At 35.6% G+C, this 24,587-nt stretch overlaps 1 protein-coding gene across 4 annotated transcripts in view; it reads left to right on the top strand.

Moving 5' to 3' along the window:
- Positions 1-24,587, top strand: part of KIFAP3 (kinesin associated protein 3) — a 181,291-nt gene that overhangs the window by 31,533 nt on the left and 125,171 nt on the right. For all 4 annotated transcript variants that reach the window (XM_059145292.1, XM_059145293.1, XM_059145294.1 and 1 more), the window contains 6 exons: positions 4,790-4,944; positions 7,249-7,304; positions 7,849-7,990; positions 19,813-19,912; positions 20,960-21,084; positions 23,094-23,192. In XM_059145292.1, the coding sequence (XP_059001275.1) occupies positions 4,790-4,944; positions 7,249-7,304; positions 7,849-7,990; positions 19,813-19,912; positions 20,960-21,084; positions 23,094-23,192 (677 nt within the window). The remainder of the gene's footprint in view (positions 1-4,789; positions 4,945-7,248; positions 7,305-7,848; positions 7,991-19,812; positions 19,913-20,959; positions 21,085-23,093; positions 23,193-24,587) is intronic.

Genomic DNA, 24,587 nt, shown 5'->3' with positions numbered 1-24,587 from the left:
TACTCTCTGCCTACTTGTGATCTCTCTCTCTGTCAAATAAATAAAATCTTAAAAAAAAACCTACTACAACTTGTGAAATCGGTAATAAAAGATATGTTTATGTGGGACTTTTAGCTTAATTCAGGAAATTTCTATTTTAGAGGATCCTGTCTGTGTTCTTTTTTCCTTGGAATTGTAGAAAGAAGTGTGAGTTCCAGAATTCCCACATGGGGCATGTACTTTGAATTCACCCCTTAAAAGTCTAGCCCTGTGAAAGATGTTATTAATAAAATGAGCATTTCCTGACTTACTGAATTGAGCTTACATCTCCTGACATCCTACTTTCCTTCCCACTTTTGTAATACTTTCAGGAGCCCCTTGGGAAATGGCCTTTCTCATTAGCGTATAGTTGTGCTGCTAGTTGTCTTATCCTCCTTGTATAGTGTTGTGGAAGTAGAGAAGGTATGAGATCACCTAGTATTCTCTCCTAACCTTCTTTTCTACCTCCATTAAAAAAAATTTTGATTGGGAACCAAGTAAAAAGAATTTTAACTGGTTAAAAAAAGTGTTAGTTTGTATCCAGGTGGTGTAGCATACTGAAAAGCACTTTAAGTATATAAGAGTGGTTTTCAACTGGTTGTGATTTTTTCCCCCCAGAGAACATTTGGTAATGCCTAGAGACATTTTTAGTTGTTGTAACTGGAGGGATCCTATTGCCAGTCTAGTGGATAGAGGCAGGGTGCTACTAAACATCCTGCAGTGCACAAGATAGCCACAGACAGTGATTTGGCTCCAAATTTTAATAGTGCTGCCATGGAGACACTTTGGTGTATAGCAACCTGAAAAGGGAAGTTGCCTGATATTTTAGTAAGATCCCTAATCTGACTTCTCTTTTGTGTATTAGGAGACTAAATTATACAGATAGTTCATCAAAATAACTGAGCCCTTGGATGATTCACTAAGTTGAAGAAAAATACACTTATGCACATACACAATGCTTACACTGTGTCCTCTTAGACTTCCTCTCTTCCATTAATGTGTTTGTGAATCCTGCCCAAGTTTTGTACATTCTGAGAACATGTGAAAATCTTTGAGATCTTACTAATTTGATTTCCCAAAAAAGTCTAGCCGATCAGAGTCTTTGCCTTTAGAACCTCAGATATCCACATTTCAGGTGAGAGATTTCATTTTTAGTTCTTAAGAATGCAGTCAGTAGTCTCATTCAGCTAGAATTAATTAAGAATGTTGTTATTGCATGGAAATCCATGGGCTTTTTAGAAAAAGGATATATTCATCTGAGGGCCAACCACTTGGAAAGAGTTACTACCAACTGTGGCTAGACTAAGTGGATTTAAACTTCAGTAAGGGAAAAACCTGAGTAATTCAAACTTGTGATACTCAACTCTGGCTGTACAAGCTTTGGAAAGGAATCATTGTAGGACCAAAAGGAGAATGTGGCTTGTTGATAGTTCTGGAGGTTTTAATAATGCCAGCAGCTGAGGATGAGGGTTTTGGAAAGGACACTCTTATAAGCTGAGATAGATAGGAAGTGAAAGTGTCATTAAGTTGGGGTAGTGAGTGCTATGGCCCAAGTCTAGATCACTTGTACTATATTTCATTTTCCCTTATTAGGCAAAGGAATATTTAAGCCCATCTTCAACAGAGTCCCAGTTTTTTTGAAGATTTCTTAATGAGATACTGAGGATTATGGTCCAAAATAATAGGGGTATTTTTCTTGTGACTTTTTGGTATTCTTCATACGTATGGACTGCTTAACGAGGGTTCTGATTTTTTACTGTGGGTATAATCAGTAAGCATAGGGCTGATGTTTTCTAAAAGTTCTAGCCCTATCTATTTCTTCATTGTCTTTTTCTTTTTTTTAAGATTTTATTTATTTATTTGAAGACAGAGATCACAAGTAGGCAGAGAGAGAGAGAGAGGAGGAAGCAGGCTCCCCGCTGAGCAGAGAGCCTGATGCGGGGGCTCCATTCCAGGCGCCTGGGATCATGACCCGAGCTGAAGGCAGAGGTCTTAAGCCACTGAGCCACCCAGGCGCCCCGTCTTTTTTTTTTTTTTTTTTTAAGATTTTATTTATTTATTTGAAAGAGAGTGAGAGAGGAAGAGAAAGCACAGTGGGAGAGGGAGAAGCAGACTCTGTTGAGCAGGGAGCCTGATTCGGGACTCAATCCCAGGATACCCAGATCATGACCTGAGCTGAGGGCAGACACTTACATGACTAAGCCACTCAGGCATCCTCTTCTTTGTTTTTTATAAGAAGGGAAGGATTTAGGAGAAAGACCTATATACTGAAAGAAGAAAATTTGTTACCTTTGATGGAAAGATGAATCCGATTGTTATTATATTTGTTGGTAGAAAGTAGATCTAAAAAGGATAGAAAAATCTACTTTATTAAATCACAAGACCACTACACACCTATTAGAATAGGTAAAATCCTGGGCGCCTGGGTGGCTCAGTGGGTTAATCCCCTTCCTTCTGCTCAGGTCATGATCTCAGGGTCCTGAGATCAAGCCCCGCATCGGGCTCTCTGCTCAGCAGGGAGCCTGCTTCTCCGCCTCTCTATCTGCCTGTCTCTCTGCCTACTTGTGATCTCTGTCTGTCAAATAAATAAATAAAATCTTAAAAAAAAAAAAAAGAATAGGTAAACTCCACCAAAATGCTGGCGAGGATATAGAGCAATAGGAGCTCATTCCTTGCTAGGGGGAGTATAAAATGGTACTGCCGCTTTGGATGACGGTTTGGCAGTTTCTTACACAGCTAGACATAGGCTTAACGTGTAATCTAGCAGTTGTGTTCCTAGATATGAACTCAAATGAGTTGAAAACAGTGTCCACACAAAAACTGGTACATGAATGTTTATAGAAAACTTAAAATTGTCAAAAATTGGAAGCACCCCAGATAACCTTCAACAGGCCAGTGAATAAACAAATTATGGTGCATTCATATGGCCAAGTATGATTCAGCACTAAAAAGAAATCCGCGGTCAAGCTATGGAAACACATTTGAGGTACCTTACTGTATGAATGCATATAAAGTGGAAGAAGCCAGACTTCTATGTGATTCCAACTATGTGACATTCTAGAAAACGCAGAACTAAAGTAGAAAGATTAGAGGATGTCAGGAGTCTAAGGGATGGGGGAGAGGAGAATAGGTGAAGCACAGGGCATTTTTAGGACAGTAAAGCTATTTTGTATGATACTGTAATGGTGGATACATGGCATAAAGTATTTGTCAAAGCTCAGAGAACTAACCAGCACAAAGAGTGAACCCTAATGTAACTGTGAGCTTCAGTTAGTGATAATGTATCAGTATGGGTTCACCAGTTTTAACAAAGGCACTATGGAGTGCCTTCTTAATGTGGGGCTAAAATTATACAAAAATAAAATAGTATATAAGACTTAAAAGGTAGAAATGTAAATAGATTAAAGGAAACTTAAATGGACCCATTATTTCTAGGTTGTTGCAAACATTAGAAGCCACTCTATCAAATTTATGCATTAAAGGAAACCTATTAAAGTCTTGTGGAATTTATTAAAGGCACCTTTATTAGGTGACTTGTAGAATCTTTGAAGGACCAGATTTGGGGGTGACTGCGTAGCTGGGAATAATGTGTAAACTCTGACGCTGCACTTACTTCAGGAGACCATCCCTCCATCCCTCTCCAGATAATGACTTCACAGATGCTAAGTGTGAGTCGCTTCTTTGGTGATCTCTGTCCTCCTGCCTCTAATCTCATACCGTGACGGCTCTTCAAAAATTAGCCATCTTCACCAAAAAGAAATACACAGTGGCTACTTTCTTATTTTCTCTTTTTTTAATATAAGCCTTGCATGGGTGCATCTGCTTGTACGAGTCTTAAGAGTCTTTTGTCACCATTTGAGTTTCACCCTGAAGCTAATTTTATGTCTTCAGGGCTCTCCCTGGTACCACGGATCTGTGTACATCGGCAATTGTTCCACCTGAACAACCGAATCTGAGTATACTGATACTGTGTATTTCACTCCTTAAAAAAAAAAAAATGGAGGCGCCTGGGTGGCTTAGTGGGTTAGGCTTCTGCCTTCGGCTTGAGTCATGGTCCCAGGGTCCTGGGATCAAGCCCTGCATTGGGCTCTCTGCTCAGCTGGGAGCCTGCTTCCTCCTCTCTCTCTGCCTGCCTCTCTGCCTACTTGTGATCTCTGTCAAATAAATAAACAAAATCTTAAAAAAAAAAATGGTTGTGAGTGTGGTCAAGAAAGTTACTCATTTTTGGCAGTATGGATTCTCACATCCAATAATGACTAGAGTTTATGTATATTGCCAGAAAGACTGTTTTAAAAAAAGATCCCTGAATATGTTCTCCTGCCTAGAACAATCAGATAGAGATGTTAATGTTCTTTTGTTATCTCATTTGTCCTGTCCAAAAAAATAATTTCTTTGCATTTTTCTAAGCCTAATTATATCTAATACTTTATTATATTTTACTGAAAGAGTCTGTGTCAAGTACACTTAACTGCTTTGTAAACTATTTAAAAGAAGTAGTTTGTAGGGGCGCCTGGGTGGCTCACTGGGTTAAGCCGCTGCCTTCGGCTCAGGTCATGATCTCAGGGTCCTGGGATCGAGCCCCGCGTTGGGCTCTCTGCTCAGCGGGGAGCTTGCTTCCCCCTCTGTCTCTGCCTGCCTCTCCGTCTACTTGTGATTTCTCTCTGTAAAATAAATAAATAAAATCTTAAAAAAAAAAAAAAAGAAGAAGTAGTTTGTAAGTTACCACTCCCTACGATGTTGCCTGAGTTGGAAAATTCTGCTATGCTTACAGCATCCGTCTTAAGAGTCTCAATGCCAACACAGATATAACTTCCCTGGCACGGAAGGTGGTTGAAGAATGTAAACTTATTCATCCCTCAAAGTTAAATGAGGTGGAGCAGCTGTTGTACTATCTACAGAATCGCCGTGACTCGTTGTCAGGAAAAGGTACATAGAATTCCTCACTTTTTAATGCATAACCAGAGTTGTTTGACTATAGTTTGTGCTTTTGATTTTTGAATGATAGGTGTATTTTTGTTGTTATTGCTTTATTTTGTTTTGCCAGTGCTATAAATAAGTAAGTGAATGAAAGAATAAACCTATTAGTTTCCTGCACACAAGGCTCTATGCGGGACGCTTCCACACAAAATGATCTGTTTCTGTTTCACACTGTGCTGCGTGTGCATGTGTAGGTATGTGTACGCATGTGCTGAAATAGGGAATGGAAAGCAAATGTCTGTAATACTGATTCTAGAGTAATAAAAGAGAATTTGGGGCAGAAAAACCTATTTATTCCAACTAGATTTATATTTTCTAAATTTCTTCTTGACGATTTATAATTTGAATGGGTTACTCGGGTATTTAAATGTTAAAATATGTGTGATATATTTTAGACTATCCTAAAGATACAAGTTTTATGACTCTTTCTTAGGAAAATTCTGCTTTTTCATTCTTAATGTCTTCCTTGTTGACATTCTCCTATCTTTCGTGTCCTCATAAAGAAACAAACCATTAAAATATTAGAGCTAAGCAATTGATCATCTTTAGAAGACATCAAATAATGTAAAGCAAAAATGAAATAAAAATACAGACATTTCAGTGGAGAGCCATTTAAGATTATTGAATGCATATTCTGCTTCATAGTACTGATTAAAGTTTACATGTATTTCTTTCACCATTGTGAGTTCTAAAATATTATGTCTTTGAAATAATTTGTAAATGCTAAAGATTATACTAAGTAGAAAAAAGTAAGAGAAAATTTGGACACTTTTCAAATTATTCAATCTTTTCTCTCTGTCCACAGCAAATAAAATGTCCTGTGTATAATATATACATTTATTAGTTAACCATGAATATAATATCTGTGATCAGTATATATTTTCAAATGAGTTAAGTGATTATAAATTTATTTAAAAGCAAAAATAAGCAGTTGGAACTTGATTGCATCCAACTACATCACTGGCATTCAATGTATAATTGTTAATTATTCATAATAAGTGCTATAAGGAAAATACTATCAAGAAGAATTTTTCTTAATTTTTTATTTCTTTTCAGTGTAACAGTATTCGTTGTTTTTGTACCACACCCAGTGCTCCATGCAATCCGTGCTCTCTCTAATACCCACCACCTGGTTCCCCCAACCTCCCATCCCTGTTCCTTCAAAACCCTCAGATTATTTTTCAGAGTCCATAGTCTCTCATGGTTCACCTCCCCTTCCAATTTCCCTCAACTCCCTTCTCCTCTCCATCTTTCCTTGTCCTCCATGCTATTTGTTATGCTTCACAAGTAAGTGAAACCCAAGAAGAATTTTTATTAAATGTTTCATTACACAGTATTCCGGTTAAGATCTTTTTAAATGAGGGAGATAACTTCTTCGATAAGGTAAATAAGTTCAAAGTGAGCAAAGGAAATACTGTACTCTAGTAAGATGTATGTGTACTTATTTTGAGTTGTACAGTATAGTAAAAATAGATCTTTCATAATGTCTAATTAATATAATCCTCTATGCATTTAAATTAAAATAACTTCACTAATAAAACCCTTTAACTGAGTTTCAAGGTAAATTAATCTTCTCATCTTCTTCCCCCCAAATTAAAGGAATATGAGGAAATTTTTATGTCAATATATGTGGATAAATCCATCCAAATTAATCTGTTTATATAGATATTAATGTTTGAAGACATATATGAAATACTGTTACTATGTTAAATACACACTTATTTTTTAAAAAGATTCCATTTTTCTTTTTTAACTTTTTTACGTGGTATTCACTATTTCAGAGCCTAAAGCCTTGCACACTAAAAGTGATTGAAACGAATCAGTAATACTTATTTATGTGGTTCATTACTCTAAGTGATTTTATTTCAGTTTTTTATATTAGTCAACCCATTAATGTACCTTTGCCTTATTGATTTTCCTCCTCCCACCTTAAATGTGAATTAGGAAGGGATTATTTTGCTTGCTGTTGGCAAGTCTGGCTATTTACATACCTAAAAATTTAATGTGGAAGGAAATGAAGTTATGACTTTGGGATCATTTATAGATTTTATTCATTTATATCCTTCATATCCTCATTAGAATAGCTGGATTATAGATGAACATTTTTTTTTAATCTCTTGGAAAAAAAATTCATAAACTATTCAATTTTAAGATCCCCAGCTCATCCATAATTAAACTCAGCTGCTGAAAATAAAAATTACCCAGAAACTCTAAAACCCAGTTCTTCTCATTAAAAACAAAATCTTTTTACAGAAAAAAAGGAAAAATCAAGCAAGCCTAAAGATCCACCTCCTTTTGAAGGAATGGAGGTAAGACCATATTCTGATCTACTAGAGAACTGATTGATTGTAAGGTTGTTGCCTTTTCCTATCAATAATTCATACAGTAACAGTAAATAGGTATGGAAATTTTAAAAATTACTCAACTTAGAAGTACCTGGAAGATGTAGATATTTAGTATTTCATACAGGCAAAAGTAGTGTTATGTTTTTAGACATAATTTATTTTGATAAGTTTTGAAATGTTTTAAATATTATTGCCTTATGTTTTGAAATATTATTTAACCTATTGAAGTAGATATAAATTATTTTGCATTAAATTTGAGATACTACATTAATAGGCCAGTTTTAGAGTTTATATATTTCCCATTTTCATGTGGTTTATAACTACTTTTGTATTGGAGTCCTAGCACCAAAGGTCTAATTTTCCCCTCTACAAGAGGGTGGCTACTATGAGTCCTTTGAAAACTTACTGTTATTAAAAGGGCAATATATTGACCATAAAGTATGATTCTTTTAACAGTGACTTTGTTAAATATTGTTCTTTTGGAGTAATTCCTCTTCCTTTCTTTCAGATTGATGAAGTTGCTAACATTAATGACATGGATGAATACATTGAGTTATTGTATGAAGATATTCCTGACAAAGTTCGGGGTTCTGCTTTGATCCTGCAGCTTGCTCGAAATCCTGATAACTTGGAAGAACTACTACTGAATGGTGATTTATATCTATAAATATTAAAAATAGAAAAATTGTTGTATAATATGGTTTTTAAGTCTATCGTAGTAGAGGAGAAAGCTATAATTATACCAAAGTTAGGAATGCATTTGTTTCCCAGACCTTTTTATGAAAATTTTTTACTTAAAAGTATAACATTTAAATATGCTCTGAATAATTCAGAAATCATTTAATTTAAACATCAAAAATAAAGTATCAATGATACTGTATCTTCTCGTTCTTGTGCTCTGGAAGACTTTTATCCTTTTGTTTAGGATACAATATCAAACTTCTGACATTTACCACACATATGTATATGCTTTTATTAAATTGGTTAGAGTTCCAAAATTAGTTTTCTTTCTGTAGCACAGCAAAAATATATATTAATCCTTATAAATTTATTTAGATTGTATTTGGTGCTTTCCTTTCATTAGATGTGCTAGGCAATAAAGAAAAAGGAGATATGATGCTCTTAAAATCTTTTTTCTCAGTAATATCATTATTGAATTACTTTAAATACATGGTTTTCTGACAAAAATAAAATTTCTGCCAAAAATAACATCTGGAAGATGTCATAATTCTCTGATTTTCCAACACGTGACAGAGAAAACCTTTTTGTCTATTTTCATGCTTCTCTTATGGAGGCCATACAGTACACACCTGTACTTTATAGCTTGGAGAATGTATACAAAGAACTGTCCAGGAAGTCCTAGGTTGTTACCAATATGCCAATATTGGTAATATGTATTTTTAAAATTATGCAACTCATATGTATTATATATATATGTTATATATATAATTATGTTAATCACCATTCAGTACGTCATTAGTTTTTGATGCACTGATCCAAGATTCATTGTTTACATGTAATACCCAGTTCTTCATGCTATAAATACCCTCCTTAGTACAACTCATACTTTTTTTATTTCAGTTTTTAAAAATATTTAATGTATTATTAGCCCCAAGGTTACAGGTCTGTGAATTGCCAGGTTTACACACTTCACAGCACTCACTGTAGCACTTACCCTCACCAATATCCATCACCCAACCACCCTCTCCATCCCCCTCACCCCCCACCAGCCTTCAGTTTGTTTTGTGAGATTAAGAGTTATGATTTGTCTCCCTCCCGATCCCATCTTGTTTCATTTTTTCCTTCCCTACTGCCCAAATCCCCCACTTTGCCTCGCAAATTCCTCATATCAGGGAGATCATATGATAATTATCTTTCTCTGATTGACATATTTTGCTCAGCTTAATCCCCTCTAGTTCCATCCACGTCCTTGCAAATGGCAAGATTTCATTTCTTTTGGAGGCTGCATAGTATTCCATTGTGTATATATACACCACATCTCCTTTATCAGTTCATCTGTTGATGCACATCTAGGTTCTTTCCATAGTTTGGCTATTGTGGACATTGCTGCTGTAAATATTTGGGTGCATGTGCACCTTCGGACCACTAAAATTTGTATCTTCAGGGAAAATACCCAGTAGTGTGATTGCTGGGTCATAGGGTAGCTCTGTTTTAAACTTTTTCAGGAACCTCAATGCTGTTTTCCAGAGTGGCTGCCCCAGCTTGCATTCCCACCAACAGTGTTGGAGGATTCCCCTTTCTCTGCATTCTCGCCAGCATCTGTTATTTCCTGACTTGTTAATTTTAGCCATTCTGACTGGTGTGAGGTGGTAACTCATTGTGGTTTTGATTTGTATTTCCCTGATGCCGAGTGATGTGGAGCACTTTTTCACGTGTCTGTTGGCCATCTGGATGTCTTCTTTGCAGAAATGTCTTTTCATGTCCTCTGCCCATTTCTTGATTGGATTCTTTGTTCTTTGGGTGTTGAGTTTGATAAGTTCTTTATAGATTTTGGATACTAGCCCTTTATATGATATGTCATTTGTGAACATCTTCTCCCATTCTGTCAGTTGTCTTTTGGTTTTGTTGACAGTTTCCTTTGCTGTGCAAAAGCTTTTGATCTTGATGAAGTCCCAATAGTTCATTTTTGCCCTTGCTTCCCTTGCCTATGGCGATGTTTCTAGGAAGAAGTTGCTGTGGCTGAGGTGTAAGAGGTTGCTGCCTGTGTTCTCAAGGATTTTGATGGATTCCTTTCTTACATTGAGGTCTTTCACCCATTTTGAGACTATTTTTATGTGTGTGGTAAGGAAATGGTCCAGTTTCATTTTTTTTGCATGTGGCTGTCCAGTTTTCCCAACACCATTTGTTGAAGAGACTGTCTTTTTTCCATTGGACATATTTTCCTGTTTTGTTGAAGATTAGTTGACCATAGAGTTGAGGGTCTATTTCTGGGCTCTCTATTCTGTTCCATTGATCTATGTGTCTGTTTTTGTGCCAGTGCCATACTGTCTTGATGATGACAGCTTTGTAATAGAACTTGAATTGTCTGGGGTGCCTGGGTGGCTCAGTGGGTTAAGCCGCTGCCTTCGGCTCAGGTCATGATCTCAGAGTCCTGGGATCGAGTCCCACATCGGGCTCTCTGCTCAGCAGAGAGCCTGCTTCCCTCTCTCTCTGCCTGCCTCTCCATCTACTTGTGATTTCTCTCTGTCAAATAAATAAATAAAATCTTTAAAAAAAAAAAAAAAAGAACTTGAATTGTCTGGAATTGTGATGCCACCAACTTTGGCTTTCTTTTTCAACATTCCTCTGGCTATTTGAGGTCTTTTCTGGTTCCATATAAATTTTAGGATTATTTGTTCCATTTCATTGAAAAAAATTGATGGTATTTTCATAGGGATTGCATTAAACGTGGAGATTGCTTTAGGTAGCCTAGACATTTCCACAGTATTTGTTCTTCCAATCCATGAGCACGGAACATTTTTCCATTTCTTTGTGTCTTCCTCAATTTCTTTCATGAGTACTTTATAGTTTTCTGAGTACAGATTCTTTGCCTGTTTGGGTAGTTTTTTTCCTAGGTATCTTATTGTTTTGGGTACAGTTGTAGATGGGATTGACTCCTTAATTTCTCTTTCTTCTGTCTTGCTGTTGGTGTATAGAAATGCAGCTGATTTCTGTGCATTGATTTTATATCCTGATACTTTACTGAATGAGTTCTAGCAGATTTGGAGTGGAGTCTTTTGGGTTTTCCACATAAAGTATCATATCATTTGTAAAGAGTGATAGTTTGACTTTTTTTTTTTTTTTTTTTTGCCAATGTGGATGCCTTCCATTTCTTTTTGTTGTCTGATTGCTGGGGCTAGGACTTCTATTACTATATTGAATAGCAGTGGTGATGGTGGACATCCCTGCTGTGTTCCTGACCTTAGCGGAAAAGCTCTCAGTTTTTCTCCATTGAGAATGATATTCACTGTGGGTTTTTTCATAGATGCTTTGATGATATTGAGGTATGTACCCTCTATCCCTACACTTTGAAGAGTTTTGATCAAGAGAGGATACTGTACATTGTCAAATGCTTTTTCAGCATCTATTGAGAGTATCATATGGTTCTTGTTCTTTCTTTTATTAGTGTATTGTATCACATTGATTGATTTGCGGATGTTGAACCAACCTTGCAGCCCTGGAATAAATCCCACTTGGTTGTGGTAAATAATCCTTTTAATGTACTGTTGGATCCTGTTGGCTAGTATTTCAGTGAGAATTTTCACATTTGTGTTCATCAAGGATATTGGTCTCCAATTCTCTTTTTTGATGGGATCTTTGTCTGGTTTGGGGACCAGTGTAATGCTGGCTCATAAAGTGAGTTTGGAAGTTTTCCTTCCATTTCTATTTTTTTGGAACAGTTTCAGGAGAATAGAAATTAATTCTTCTTTAAATGCTTGGTAGAATTCCCCTGAGAAGCCACCTGGCCCTGGGCTTTTGTTTGTTGGGAGATTTTTTTTTTTTTTTTTAAAAAGCAAAGGCAGTCACTTAACCAACTGAGCCACCCAGGCGCCCTGTTGGGAGATTTTTGATGGCTGCTTCAATCTCCTTACTGGTTATGGGTCTGTTCAGGTTTTCTATTTCTTACAGGTTCAGTTTTGGTAGTTTATACGTCTCTAGGAATGCATCCATTTCTTCCAGATCGTCAAATTTGCTCATAATATGTCCTTATAATTGTATTTCTTTGGTGTTGGTTGTGATCTTTTCTCTTTCATTCATGTTTTTATTTATTCGGGTCCTTTCTATTTTCTTTCTGATAAGTCTGGCCAGGGGTTTATCAATCTTATTAATTCTTTCAAAGAACCAGCTCCTAGTTTCATTGATTTGTTCTACTGTTCTTTTGGGTTCCATTTCTTTGATTTCTGCTCTGATCTTTATTATTTCTCTTCTGCTGCTGGGTTTAGGCTTTCTTTGCTGTTCTTTGTCCAGCTTCTTTAGGTGTAGGGTTAGGTTGTGTATTTGAGACCATTCTTGTTTCTTGAGAAAGGCTTGTATCGCTAGATATTTTCCTCTCAGGACTGCCTTTGCTGTGTCCCACAGATTTTGAACAGTTGTGTTTTCACTGTAATTTGTTGCCATGAATTTTTTCAATTCTTTAATTTCCTGGTTGATCTATTCATTCTTTAGTAGGATGCTCTTTAGCCTCCATGTATCTGGGTTCTTTCCAACTTTCCTCTTGTGACTGAGTTCTAGCTTCAGAGCATTGTGGTCTGCAAATATGTGGGGAATGATACTAGTCTTTTGGTACTGGTTGAGACCTGATTTGTGACCCAGGATGTGATATCTTCTGGAGAATGTTCCATGTGTATTAGAGAAGAATGTGTATTCTGTTGCTTTGGGATGGAATGTTCTGAATATATCTGTGATGTCCATCTGGTCCCAACTCATATATTCTTTAAAAAGAATTAGAATATTACACATGAACCCCTGTTGACCATTACTCTATAATTTGAGTTTGGAGTCTGTTCATTCTTCTAGATCTTTTTCATATATGCCATGTGTGTGTATATATATATATATATATATATATATATATACACACACATACATACATCATACATACATACATACACACACATACATATATATGAATTTTTATATAGTATTATTTTACAAAAATTTATATTAGTAATATCATACTACTTTTTTTCTTATAGTAATGTTTTGAGATTACATGCAGATGGATATATATGATATAATAACTATTTTTAAGATTTTATTTATTTATTTGAGAGAGAGAAATAGCGAGAGAAAGCACAAGCAGAGAGGAGAGGGAGAAGCAGGCTCCCCACTGAGCAGAGACCCTGACGTGGGGCTCAGTCCCAGGACTCTAGGATCATGACTTGAGCCAGAAGCAGACCCTTAACCAACTGAGCCACCCAGGTCCCCTGTAATCTAATTAGTTTTTAAACTATGTTTTATTATTGCTTTTTATGAAGCTTATATAAGCTTTAGCCATCCCATTTAGCCATTTAGCCATGTTGATTGGTTATTAGGTTGTTTCCAAATTTTTCTGTGGAAACATTGCTTCAGTGAACATCTCTGTACATCTTTTCTTATCTTCTCCTTGTCCTGCTTCTCTTTCTCCTCCTCCTCCTTCTCCTCCTCCTCCTTCACTTCCTATTCCTCCTCCTTCTTCTCATTCTCCTTTCTCCTTCTGCTGCTTCTTCTTTCAGACATAAAGCCTTCTATTTAAAGCATGGATCCAGGGGTGTCTGGGTGGCTCGGTGGGTTAAGCCTCTGCCTTCAACTCGGGTCATGATCTCCGGGGCCAGGGAGCAAGCCACACATGGGGCTCTGCTCAGCAGGGAGCCTGCTTCCCCCTCTCCCTCTGCCTGCCTCTCTGCCTACTTGTGATCTCTCTCTCTCTCTCTCTGTCAAATAAATAAATAAAATCTTTAAAGAAAAATAAAGCATGGATTGAGGATACTTACTGACACTTGCGTTCCTACAGCAGGGACCAGAATCCTATTGCATTTAAACTAAACAGAAGCTGGGGCTAAAAGAATACGAAAGTAGGTTTTTTTGTTTGTTTTTATGTAGTCTGAACCACAGGATTTTGTGTTTATTTTTCTTCCGACTCAATTCCATGAATCCCGTAGCCTATTTAATTTATTGAGTTTATTTTTTTCAATTAACATGTAATATATTACTTGTTTCAGAGATACCGGTCTGTGATTCATTAGTCTTATACAATACTCAGTGCTCATTACAACACATACCCTCCCCAGTGTCTATCACCCAGTTACCCCATTTTCCCACCCTCATCCCTTGCAGCATCCTCAGTTTGTTTCCTAAGAGTAAGAGTCTTATGGTTTGTCTTCCTCCCTGGTTTCATCACAAGCAAGGGGTTCTTTAAGGTGTGTACACAGAAACAGAGGTCATACAGAAATACAGGTCATAATGTTTTAAGGTATTTTGCCAAACTGCCTTTTAAAATGGTTGTGCTGCTTTGTCCCCAGACCAGTGGAATATGAAAGCAATCAAACTTTAAATTTTTTTACATTGTGTTATGGTAATGAACAAGTTCTCTTTGTTTTAAGTTGCATTTGCCTGATTTCTAATGAAATTTGCTTTTTTCCTCCTGTCACTAGACTTTTGGAATTTCTACCCTGTGAAGTCTGTATTCCTGTCTAAAGTATTCGTGTGTGTGTGTGTGTGTGTGTGTCTGTGACTATATATATATTTCTATTTCTATAAATATATCCTTTTTACATAAATAATTTAGTATATAAATTTATATCATTTATATCCTTTTTCTTTTAAAACTATTTTAGAAATAGCTTTTCTCAATTTGTTGTATCTTTTTTATATCATGTGTTTTTCCATCTGTTTACTTTCACCCTTCTTGTGCCTTTGAATCTAAAATGTTTGTATTGTAGAAAGTGTATAGTTGGATCATGCTTTTTTTTTAAATTCTGCTAGTCTCTCCCTTTTGATTAGAGTGTTTTGTCTGTTTACCTTAATGTAATTATTCATAAAGTGAGCTTGTTATTTAACACTTTGTATTTGTTTTCTGTATCTTTTATCATTTTTGTTTCTATAACTCCTTATTACTGCCTTCTTTTATGTAAAATGGGCATTTTTTAGTATATCATTTTAATCCTTTTGCTGTTCTTTTATTATGTTTTCCTTAGTTCTTTTCTGAGTGTTTGCCCTAGAATTACAGTTACCATCTTAAATTAAAATAATGTAGTTCAAATTAATAGTAATTTAACCTGAATAGTATGTAAAAACTTGGCTCCAGTATTACCTGTGTTCCCTCTCCACTCCTTTGTACTATTGTAGTAATACAAGGTACATCATTATGCATTATTTGCCCATTAGCATAATGTATGAGTTTTTTAATCAGATAGAAGAATACAATCAGAAATATGTTTATACTGTCTTTTTATTTATATAGTTATCTTTACCAGTGCTCTTTATTTCTTTGTGTGGATTTAAGTTCTTCTCTGGTATTTTTTCGTTTAAGCCTGAAGGATTCCCCTTAGTATTTCTCATAGGGAAGGTTTAATATCAGCAAATTATTTAAATTTTTTGTTTACCTAGGAATAGGAATGACTTAATTTTTCCTTGGTGTTTGAATGGTAGTTTTGCTGGATGTGGAATTCTTGTTTGACTCTCTTTTTCTTTTAGTACTTTGACTATACTACCCCATTGTCTTCACGTCTCCATGGTTTCTGATATGAAATTGGCTGTTAATCGTATTAAGGATCCTGTGTAAATATTGAGCTGCTTTCTTCTTGCTGCTTTCAACATTTTGCCTTTGGCTTTTACCAGTGTGATGATGATGTGTTTAGGTTTTTTTTAGTTTGTCTTGTGTTCATGGAACTCTTGGATCTGCAGATTCATGTTTTTCATCAATCTTGGGAAATTTTGAGCATTATTTTGTTAAATATTCATTTAGCTCCTTTCTCTCTCTCCTTTCCTTTTGGGACTCCATGTTAGTATGATTGTTTGGTGCCCTGTATGTCTTTGAGGCTCTATTTATTTTTCATTATTTTTTCTTTCAGTTTCTTAGACTGGATAATCTTAATTGGCCTGCCTTTTATTTTGTCAATTCTTTCTTTTTCTAGTTCACATCTGCTGTTAAGACCTTCTGACAAACTTTTCATTTCAGATGTTGTACTTTATAATTCCAGAATTTTCATTTGGTTCATATTTTGTGATTTGTATCTCTTTATTGTTATTATTTGTTTGATGAGACATCATTCTCCTACCTTCCCATACTTTTCTTTAAATCTTTCGATAGACTTCTTTAGTCCATTGAATATATTTACAATAGCTAGTTTAAAGTGTTTGTCTCATAAATTCAACATCCGAGCTTCTTCATGGACAATTTCTATTGACTCCAGTGTTTACTGAGTACAGGACATAGCATCCTGTTTTCTCACATGTCTTTTAGTTTTTTTTTTGTTGTTGAAATACTTTGGGGGACACTCCTTCTAGAGCTTGTTATATTTACTGTTGGTTTAATGAGTTTCTTGGGTTAATTCTGAAAAGTCTTTATTCTTTGTGCTGTCACTGGAGCTTTTTAGCTCAGTTAGTTTATTGTTAACTAATGATTGGATAGAGGTTATTTATTTATTTATTTTAGATTTTATTTATTTATTTGACAGAGATCACAAGTAGGCAGAGAGGCTAGCAGAGAGAGAGGAGGAAGCAGGCTCCCTGCGGAGCAGAGAGCCTGATATGGGGCTCGCTCCCAGGACCCTGGGATCATGACTTGAGCCGAAGGCAGAGGCTTTAACCCACTGAGCCACCCAGGCACCCCTGGATAGAAGTTTTTTAAATGCCTGGCCCTAAGTATCCCAGCCTCTGCTGAGGGGCTGTGTCTATGTGTCTGTTGGAGCATGTCTTCAGTATTTAAGGAGATAGTTTACAAGACTTTAGCCTTTACTTTTTTTTTAACTTTTTTTTTTTTTTACTTATTTAGTTAATCTCTGCACCCAGGGTGGGGCTCGAACTCATGACCCTGAGATCAAGAGTCTCATGCTGTACTGATGGAGCCTGCCAGAAACTCCCAAGGCCTTCACGTTTAATTCCTGCTTGTCCATTGCCTCAGGGTTGGCCAGAGATGAGAGAGTAGGTCTTTCTTAGGTCTTTCTCATGTATCAGCACATTCCTGCACATGTATATGGCCTTCTAGTTTCCCAGGAATTTATTGGAGCTTTTCAAAGACCTTGTAAATGTCTCATTCCCAGGGTTTTTCCTTTTAAGGTGTTTTGGTCAGACTCTTGTTAACCCCAACTGGCAAGGCTACCACATGCAGTTACAATGTTGCCATCAGTGGTTTTCCACAAATGCCCTGGGTATAAACCTGTACAAAGCAATTTCTGAGTCAGGTGGAATAAATGCAAACCCTGAGAATGGAACTTTCCAGCAAATATCCAGATAAGTCACATAATGACAGCTCACTGGAGTAGGGGTTTTCAGGAGTGCCAAATTGTTCTGCTTCTTCCAGTTGCTGCTATGGTGCTCTTTTTCACAGATATTAAAGTGCTTTTGGTTTTCAAGGCTTCCACAAAGTTACACAGAGGGAATAGAATTAGGGCAAGCTGAAACAGAGTTTTTACTGCTCTTACTAAGGTTCAGCCATATTTCTTAACTGTTAACTCTCTTAACTGCAAAATGTAGTTAATTTCCAGGGTTCCAAAAAAGTTAATGGCACTCATTACCAGTGTTTTAATTCACTTGTGGAGCAGTGGATTTTTGGAGGTCTTTATGTTGGTTGTTTGAGAAATGCTTGGTTCTGGAATTCATTTTTGTTGAAAGTAAGAGATAGAGGTATAAGTTTTTTGCATGTTCAATGGCCAGTTATTCCAACCTACTTAGTGAGTAACTCCTTCTTCCTCCAAAGATTTGAAATGCCTTTTCCGTTAAATGCCTGGCATTCTGTTATGTAATAGATACTTCTTGAAAGCTTATTCTGTGCCATGTACTATTCTGATACTTTCATAGGTATGTTTTAGTACTTTCTTTTCTTTTCTATTGATCTATTTGATACTGCGCATGTGATGTTTTGTTTTGTATTTTGAATAGAGTTTTAGAATAGGTAGGAGAAGTGTTCCAATTTATTGATTTTTTAGAAATAGATGTTACTGGCCTTGTACATTTTTTGAATATATTATTTTGAGATTGTTTATCAGATGCTCTAAAATCACTTTATCATATGCTCCAAAAATTATAATGGAATTTTAATTGAAGGCAGGACACCTTTACCTGTCTCTCTAGATTGCTTGCTCCATCAGACCCCCTTTATGAAGTTCTAATGCAGTTTCTGCTTATTATAGGAGATGCTGTCAAGTGGTGAACTGCCAGTTCCCTGGATGTATTAGCTCCCCACTTTGGAGAGCTTTCAGCACCGTGGACAGCACCCCCTGCTGTCCATTCTACATGCTTGGTTCCCACTTGGTGCTCTTGGCTCCAGTGTTCTGGACCTGTTACCCTGTTACCCTGGGGAGGAGTGGGGGGCAGTGTGTAAGAGAAAGGCAGGTTATTCTGTGGTCTTTGGCCAATTTGGGCCTGTGACTGGCCCTGCCCCACCACCGCGGCGAGAATCTCTCTCCAGAGCTGGTTCCTTTGCATCTCTTAGTTCAAGACCTCAGTGATAGTGAGTGGGGTGAGGAGTGCCAGGAGCACACAAGAGCCCTACTATTTCAGGCTTCACTGCATCTCTCCTTTGCCTTCCCTTCTAGTCATTTGGCAATTTCTACCTTACTTTTGCAATCATAATATAAAATACATATTTATTTTAAAAAATCCCCGTATAAATGGACCCACACAGTTCAAGCCAGTGTGTTCAAGGGCCGGCTTTGTATTCTAAGAAATACTGTTTCCCCTGGATTATAGTGGTGAAATAGTACTGCTGGATAAATAGAGTTAACTAGATTCTTTATTAAGTAAAACTTTGTGGAGCCTTTACATGTTAATGTGTATTGCCTACCTGTTTACTTCACTCCAGAAGTTTTGTTCAGATCATATGGTATACCAGTACTCTGCACTGTGAGTATAAATAACATTATGAAATTATAGGATGTTTTCTAGTTTGAAAAATGCCTCACGAAGTAGATTAATGATACTTGCTTCATAATCTGAATGGCCACAGAGCATAAATAAGTTGAACACTTTCATTACCGTAACAAATACCAATAACTCAGTCCATAAAGTACAGTAGATTCTGAGTACCTATTATAGAAATTTGAATTTTGATCTCTGTATAACACGCAGATATTTCCTTTAATGCTTTAATATTTTAAGATTTGGTAAGCCATATAACAATTCTAATTTGAAACCGGTCTCATTGCTTTATGTTTACTTAGTATGTGGTAATTCTCATTAATCAGTTCATTAAGTTTTTCCCCTTCTAAAGATAAAAATCTAGCAGAGATGTTTATTCTACCCTGAAGCTAATTTTGTGGAGATTTGTTTTATTTACGTATGTTGGCCTTAATTTAACATAATACTAAAATAGATTTATTTTTGTGTGTATAAGCTTTAGCTGGTTATTTAATTTGCTTCAGTGGAGCTAGTGTTAGCCTAATTTTTCATTTTTTTTTTTTAGGCTCATTCTAGTTTTTTCCTTCTTTACAAACACATTAAATCAGCTGTAAAAAAACAAACAAAAAATGTCACTGCAGTAGCAAGATTACAAGTGGAAATACAAACAAGAAAGAAATGATCTTTTTGTTATTTTGTCACTCATAATGTCCTTATTATGTTACTTTATCTAAATCATAGATGTGGGTTTCTAAGTAAAAGTTGCATTTCAGCTTTAAAAACAGCTTTCTGTGTTGGAAAGAAGCCTCCTCCTTTTTTGTCCCAGTTCTATCTTAGCTTTGTTATTTATTAATAAGCAGACATTTAAAACCAATCACCCTTTATACCTCAGGCAAGGCCATTGACCATTTTTGCATGTTCCTTTTTTCTTTAGAAACTGCCCTTGGTGCATTAGCAAGAGTCCTAAGAGAAGACTGGAAACAAAGTGTTGAGTTAGCTACAAATATAATTTACATTTTTTTTTGCTTTTCCAGGTAAGTATAAAAATAAGGAAATAAAAGTAGAAATCTATCTGTGTTTCACTCTGTCAGTGGTTTGGATTGTGGATTATGGGTTTGCTCAGTCTTCCTGTGTGTCTGCCCATGCCCTGCCTCTGAACTCTTACTCTCTTTCCCTTTCTCTGCCCTCTCCATTGTTCTGTCCTTCATTCAGTCTGTTGACCCATGCATATACACAGAATAGGATAGTAAATTGGTTTGGAATTTAAGAGTATGGACTCTCTAAATAGACTGAATTTGAATCCAAGTACTGCTGTTTACTGCGTGTGTGTTCTTGATCACATAATTCTGTGCCTCAATTTCTTCGTCTGTAAACTGGATAGTAATAGTAATACTATTTTTGGATACTTTTTAGAGTAAAGCATGACCCAGAGTAAGTGCCAGTATATATAGGTATATGTGTGTATATATATTTCTATACGTATATATATGTATGTATGCATGTATATATAAGTTACGTATGCATATATGCTATTTATATACATATATTCTCTAGAAAGATGTTTATTGAGACATTGTGAAAAGTTTCTAGCCAATCTCCAGAGAATTGTGTCTATTCTAAAAATGTGCCAGCATTAACAGGTATTTATTGAATAAATACATGTATGAATGAATTGTGTAGGAAACATATGTAAATACCTGATTACTAATATTTTGCTGGCTTACTCTCTGATAATCTATTTTATTTAATATTAATATTGTTGCATTATTAGTTTTATTTTACAGCAGTCTGAAACTTTGAGAGTATCTGCATAGTTAAAATTGTGGTTGACTACAAAAAATGCATTTTATTTCATTTCTAACTTAAAAATAATTTTATTTCAGGTAAAGGTAATATATATAAAGTAATCTTATAATTTCAGGTCTTCATAGTATACCATGGATGTATTCATTTATTGAAATATATATATCACATTTATATTCTACATTAATTATACCAATGTTCAAGTGTTTATCCAAAATAACTTTCCTGAATGTAAAAAACATTGCTTCAAATACATAACTAAAATCTCTTCTTTAAAGCTTTTCTCAGTTTCATGGACTTATCACTCATTATAAAATTGGAGCTCTCTGTATGAATATTATTGATCATGAATTAAAAAGACATGAGCTGTGGCAAGAAGAACTCTCTAAGAAGAAGAAGGCTGATATCCTTTTAAAGTGGCATTTCACCCCAGTATTATTGCTGTGAGCTTTGGATGGGTGGGATAGTTTGGGAGTTTTCTTGCCGTTTACATTATTTGGAAAAATAAAAGTGTTGAAGGTTAAGATGAAGAGTGAGACTATCAGAATGAATATAGTTTGACTTTTTTTTTTTATCTCTTTGATTAGTTGATAAGATAGAAGGAGCAGGTAATAGTGGTCCTAGGTAATTGAACTTGTGAGTGGCTATATCATTATGTCCCCTAAGGTCCTTTGGTTAGCTGAAGTCTGGCTCACCACTCTTGTTTATGTAGTTCTGTCTATGTCATAAGGTGACTTAGATTGGATTGTGTATGAATTTGGTGAACAGAGTTTTAAATTCTATTTTGCTAATAAATAAGTGCAAAAATTCTTAATACATATACATTTGAGAGGCCTGCAGAATGATGGAACCAAGGAAAAGAATCTTAAAAAATGATGTATTTTAACCTATACTTCAATACAAGAATCTTTTCTGCAGCTTCCCTTACAAATTGGTTATTTACTCTCTTCTTTGACAATGTCACTGCTTATCAATTTAGTTCATTCTCTGGTTTGATATCCTATTTATTACTAATGTTATTTGCTTTAGTGTACTAAAATCCATTTGTCAATAACTTCTGTCCCTTGAATCTGATCTTGCATGCTAAAGCAATATAGACTTAAGTGGAGTCTCTTAAACATCTCATTTCTTATATTTGAACATATTCATCATATTGCTTCTGCAGTTTAATTTTTCTAGATCGAAGGCCCTTGCTTTTTCATAAGGCTTATTCAGTAACCATACTGATAATTTTCCTTTGAACCCCATATTTATTGATCTCTTTTAAAAAGTAAAAGTAGTATTCTTGTTGTGCAGAGTAGCATATGTTTCTTGCCTCTCCATCATGGAATCCCCATGATAATCTAAAAGTGTACCCTAACACTCACACAGCTTTGACTTTTCTTAGTTAGGATCTTTCCAGGTATAGAAATTTACTATTTGTGCTGTGAGCTTTGGACATTCTAGATTGGTGTTGAATTAAACTCTGTTGACATTTCAATAATCCTGGAGACTTTAGATCATTTCTGGAATCACAAGTCTCCTAAATATACCCCAAATTCATTAAATAGGTAGGGTATGGAGAAAACTACTAACGGAACTTTTAGCAATCATTAATTTATATTTTGTGATTGTTCAGTGACAGGAACTGATATTTCAGGACATATCATATTCCTACAAGTGTCAGCTACCATTGACTGTAAGAGGCATCATTATTCATGAATCACTAAGAATGGAAAAAATGCTTCAATTAAATTATGACATATCGTGGATTATAAGACATACTGAATTGCAGGAGATTCCTTGTGTTTTGACACAAGCAGTAGTCAACAAGGAGGAAGTTTTTAAGTGCTTGGGGATCCTGAAGTCACACTGAAATAATTGATTATTTTTACAGGTGTCCAGGGGATTATTTGGGGCCATAAGATGTAATTTTAAATTTTTGTTGACCTCTAACTTTGGGATATTTGTCTTTTGCTATCAAGTCTTTAAGAGGGTACAAAAGAGCTTTAGATCTAATCAACATTCTTTGAATATTCTGGGCATGTGTCTGAGGTGGAATTTAGTATTCTTATTAACTACAACACTCTCTAACGCAGTAATTTTTTTGGTTCATGGAGCCACTTGTTAATATGTTTAAAGAGACTTGTATGCATTTGTAAGATATTTGCATAAAATATCTGGGGATTCAGGTATTTGGTAACAACCCAAACATGTGTTCACCCAAGGTCTCCAAGCATATCTTCGAGCCCTTGGTTAAGAAGTTCTAACAGTTGTTGTGCAAAGATGAATATTTGAGTTTTAAATGATTGGTTAGAGAAAATAACTAAATAATACTGCACATGAAATATAATAGTACTATTCTTCATAGTATTTTTCATAGGTTTACTTTGCTTCAGTGAGTATTGATGATCCTTAACTTAAGTTGCTTACTTGATGAAGACCCTGAAAACCAAACCTTGAGAAAAGATTATGAAAAAACCTTTAAAAAATACCAGGGGCTTGTGGTAAAACAGGAACAACTCTTACGAGGTATGATTTCCTAAGCAATGAGAGACACAACAAAGTGTTTACACTAATTAATTTTGTTCAATTTTTTTTCAGATCAGTAAAACTAGTATCAGAATAATTGAAAAGTCTCTAAATTTTAATATGCCATAAATTCTTTTATTTTTAGCTTGTGTAATAATGTTTTAAGTTTCATTCTGCTATTTTTCCACAAAAAGGCCCTAATCAGCTCTTAAATGTGTATATACTTGTAATTTATTTACTCAGAAAGGATTGTTTTTAAAGATTTTATTTATTTATTTAACAGCCAGAGAAGGAACACAAGCAGGGGGGAGTGGGAGAGGGAGAACCAGGCTTCCTGCTAAGCAGGGAGCCTGATACGAGGCTTGATCCCAAGACGTTGGGATCATGACCTGAGCCGAAGGCAGCTGCTTTTTTAATCCAGTGTTTATACTTTTCAATAATGACAATCTTATCCCTTGAACACTAATATTAACTAATTTTAGTTCTAATAGTACTAGTATCTTATTTAACTTGTTTTCCTAGAAATCGTTAAAAGATTTCTCAAAAACTTCTCTTGATGAATAAAAGTTTCTTTCTTCTTTTTGAGGTTTATTGAGAGCTCAACAATTCAGTAGTATGGTTTCACAATCATTGTAGGAGATGCAAAGTCTTATGAACATTAGTGAGAATAATGTGGGGATTTTAAGTGTGCCTTCGACTCCTGCTTTGTAGTTGACTATTGATTTTTTTCTAGTTTTGTTGAGGTGTAATTGACATAACACTGTGTTAGGTGAAGACACACAGTGTGATGAGCTGGTGCACACATATATTGCAGAAATGTTTACCACAGTAAATTAGTTAAAATGTCCTTCACCACACATAATTACCATTTTGTTGTTGTTATGGTGAGAAACTTTAGTAACTATTCTCATAGCAACATTCAAATATACAGTACAGTTTTGTTAACTGTAGTTACCATGGTTTACATTAGATCCCTGGAACGTACTTGTTTTGTGTCTGGAGGTTTGTACCTGTTGACTAAGGTCTTCCGCTTTCCCCCACAACCCAGCATCAGTCTACTCTGTTTTAGGAGTACAGTATTTTCAGATCCCACATATTAAGTGAGAATATACAATATTTGTCTTCCTCTGTCTGATTTCACTTCAAATAATTCCCTCAAGGTCCATCTGTGTTGTCACAAATGGCAGAATATCCTCCTTTTTTTTTAAATGAATAATATTTCAGGGTGCGTGTGTGTGTGTGTGTGTGTACCACACCTTTATCTGTTCATCCATCAATGGACAGTTAGGCTGCTTCATGTCTCAGTTATTGTGAATAATGCCTCACTGAACATAGGAGTGCAGATATCTCTTTGAGATCATCATTTCATTTCCTTTTACCCAGATGTGGTGTTGC

Source organism: Mustela lutreola, chromosome 14 (genome assembly GCF_030435805.1).
Source record: "Mustela lutreola isolate mMusLut2 chromosome 14, mMusLut2.pri, whole genome shotgun sequence".
Classification (NCBI taxonomy): domain Eukaryota; kingdom Metazoa; phylum Chordata; class Mammalia; order Carnivora; family Mustelidae; genus Mustela; species Mustela lutreola.
Note: the sequence above shows the minus strand (reverse complement) of the source record. Positions and strands in the feature narration are given on the sequence as shown.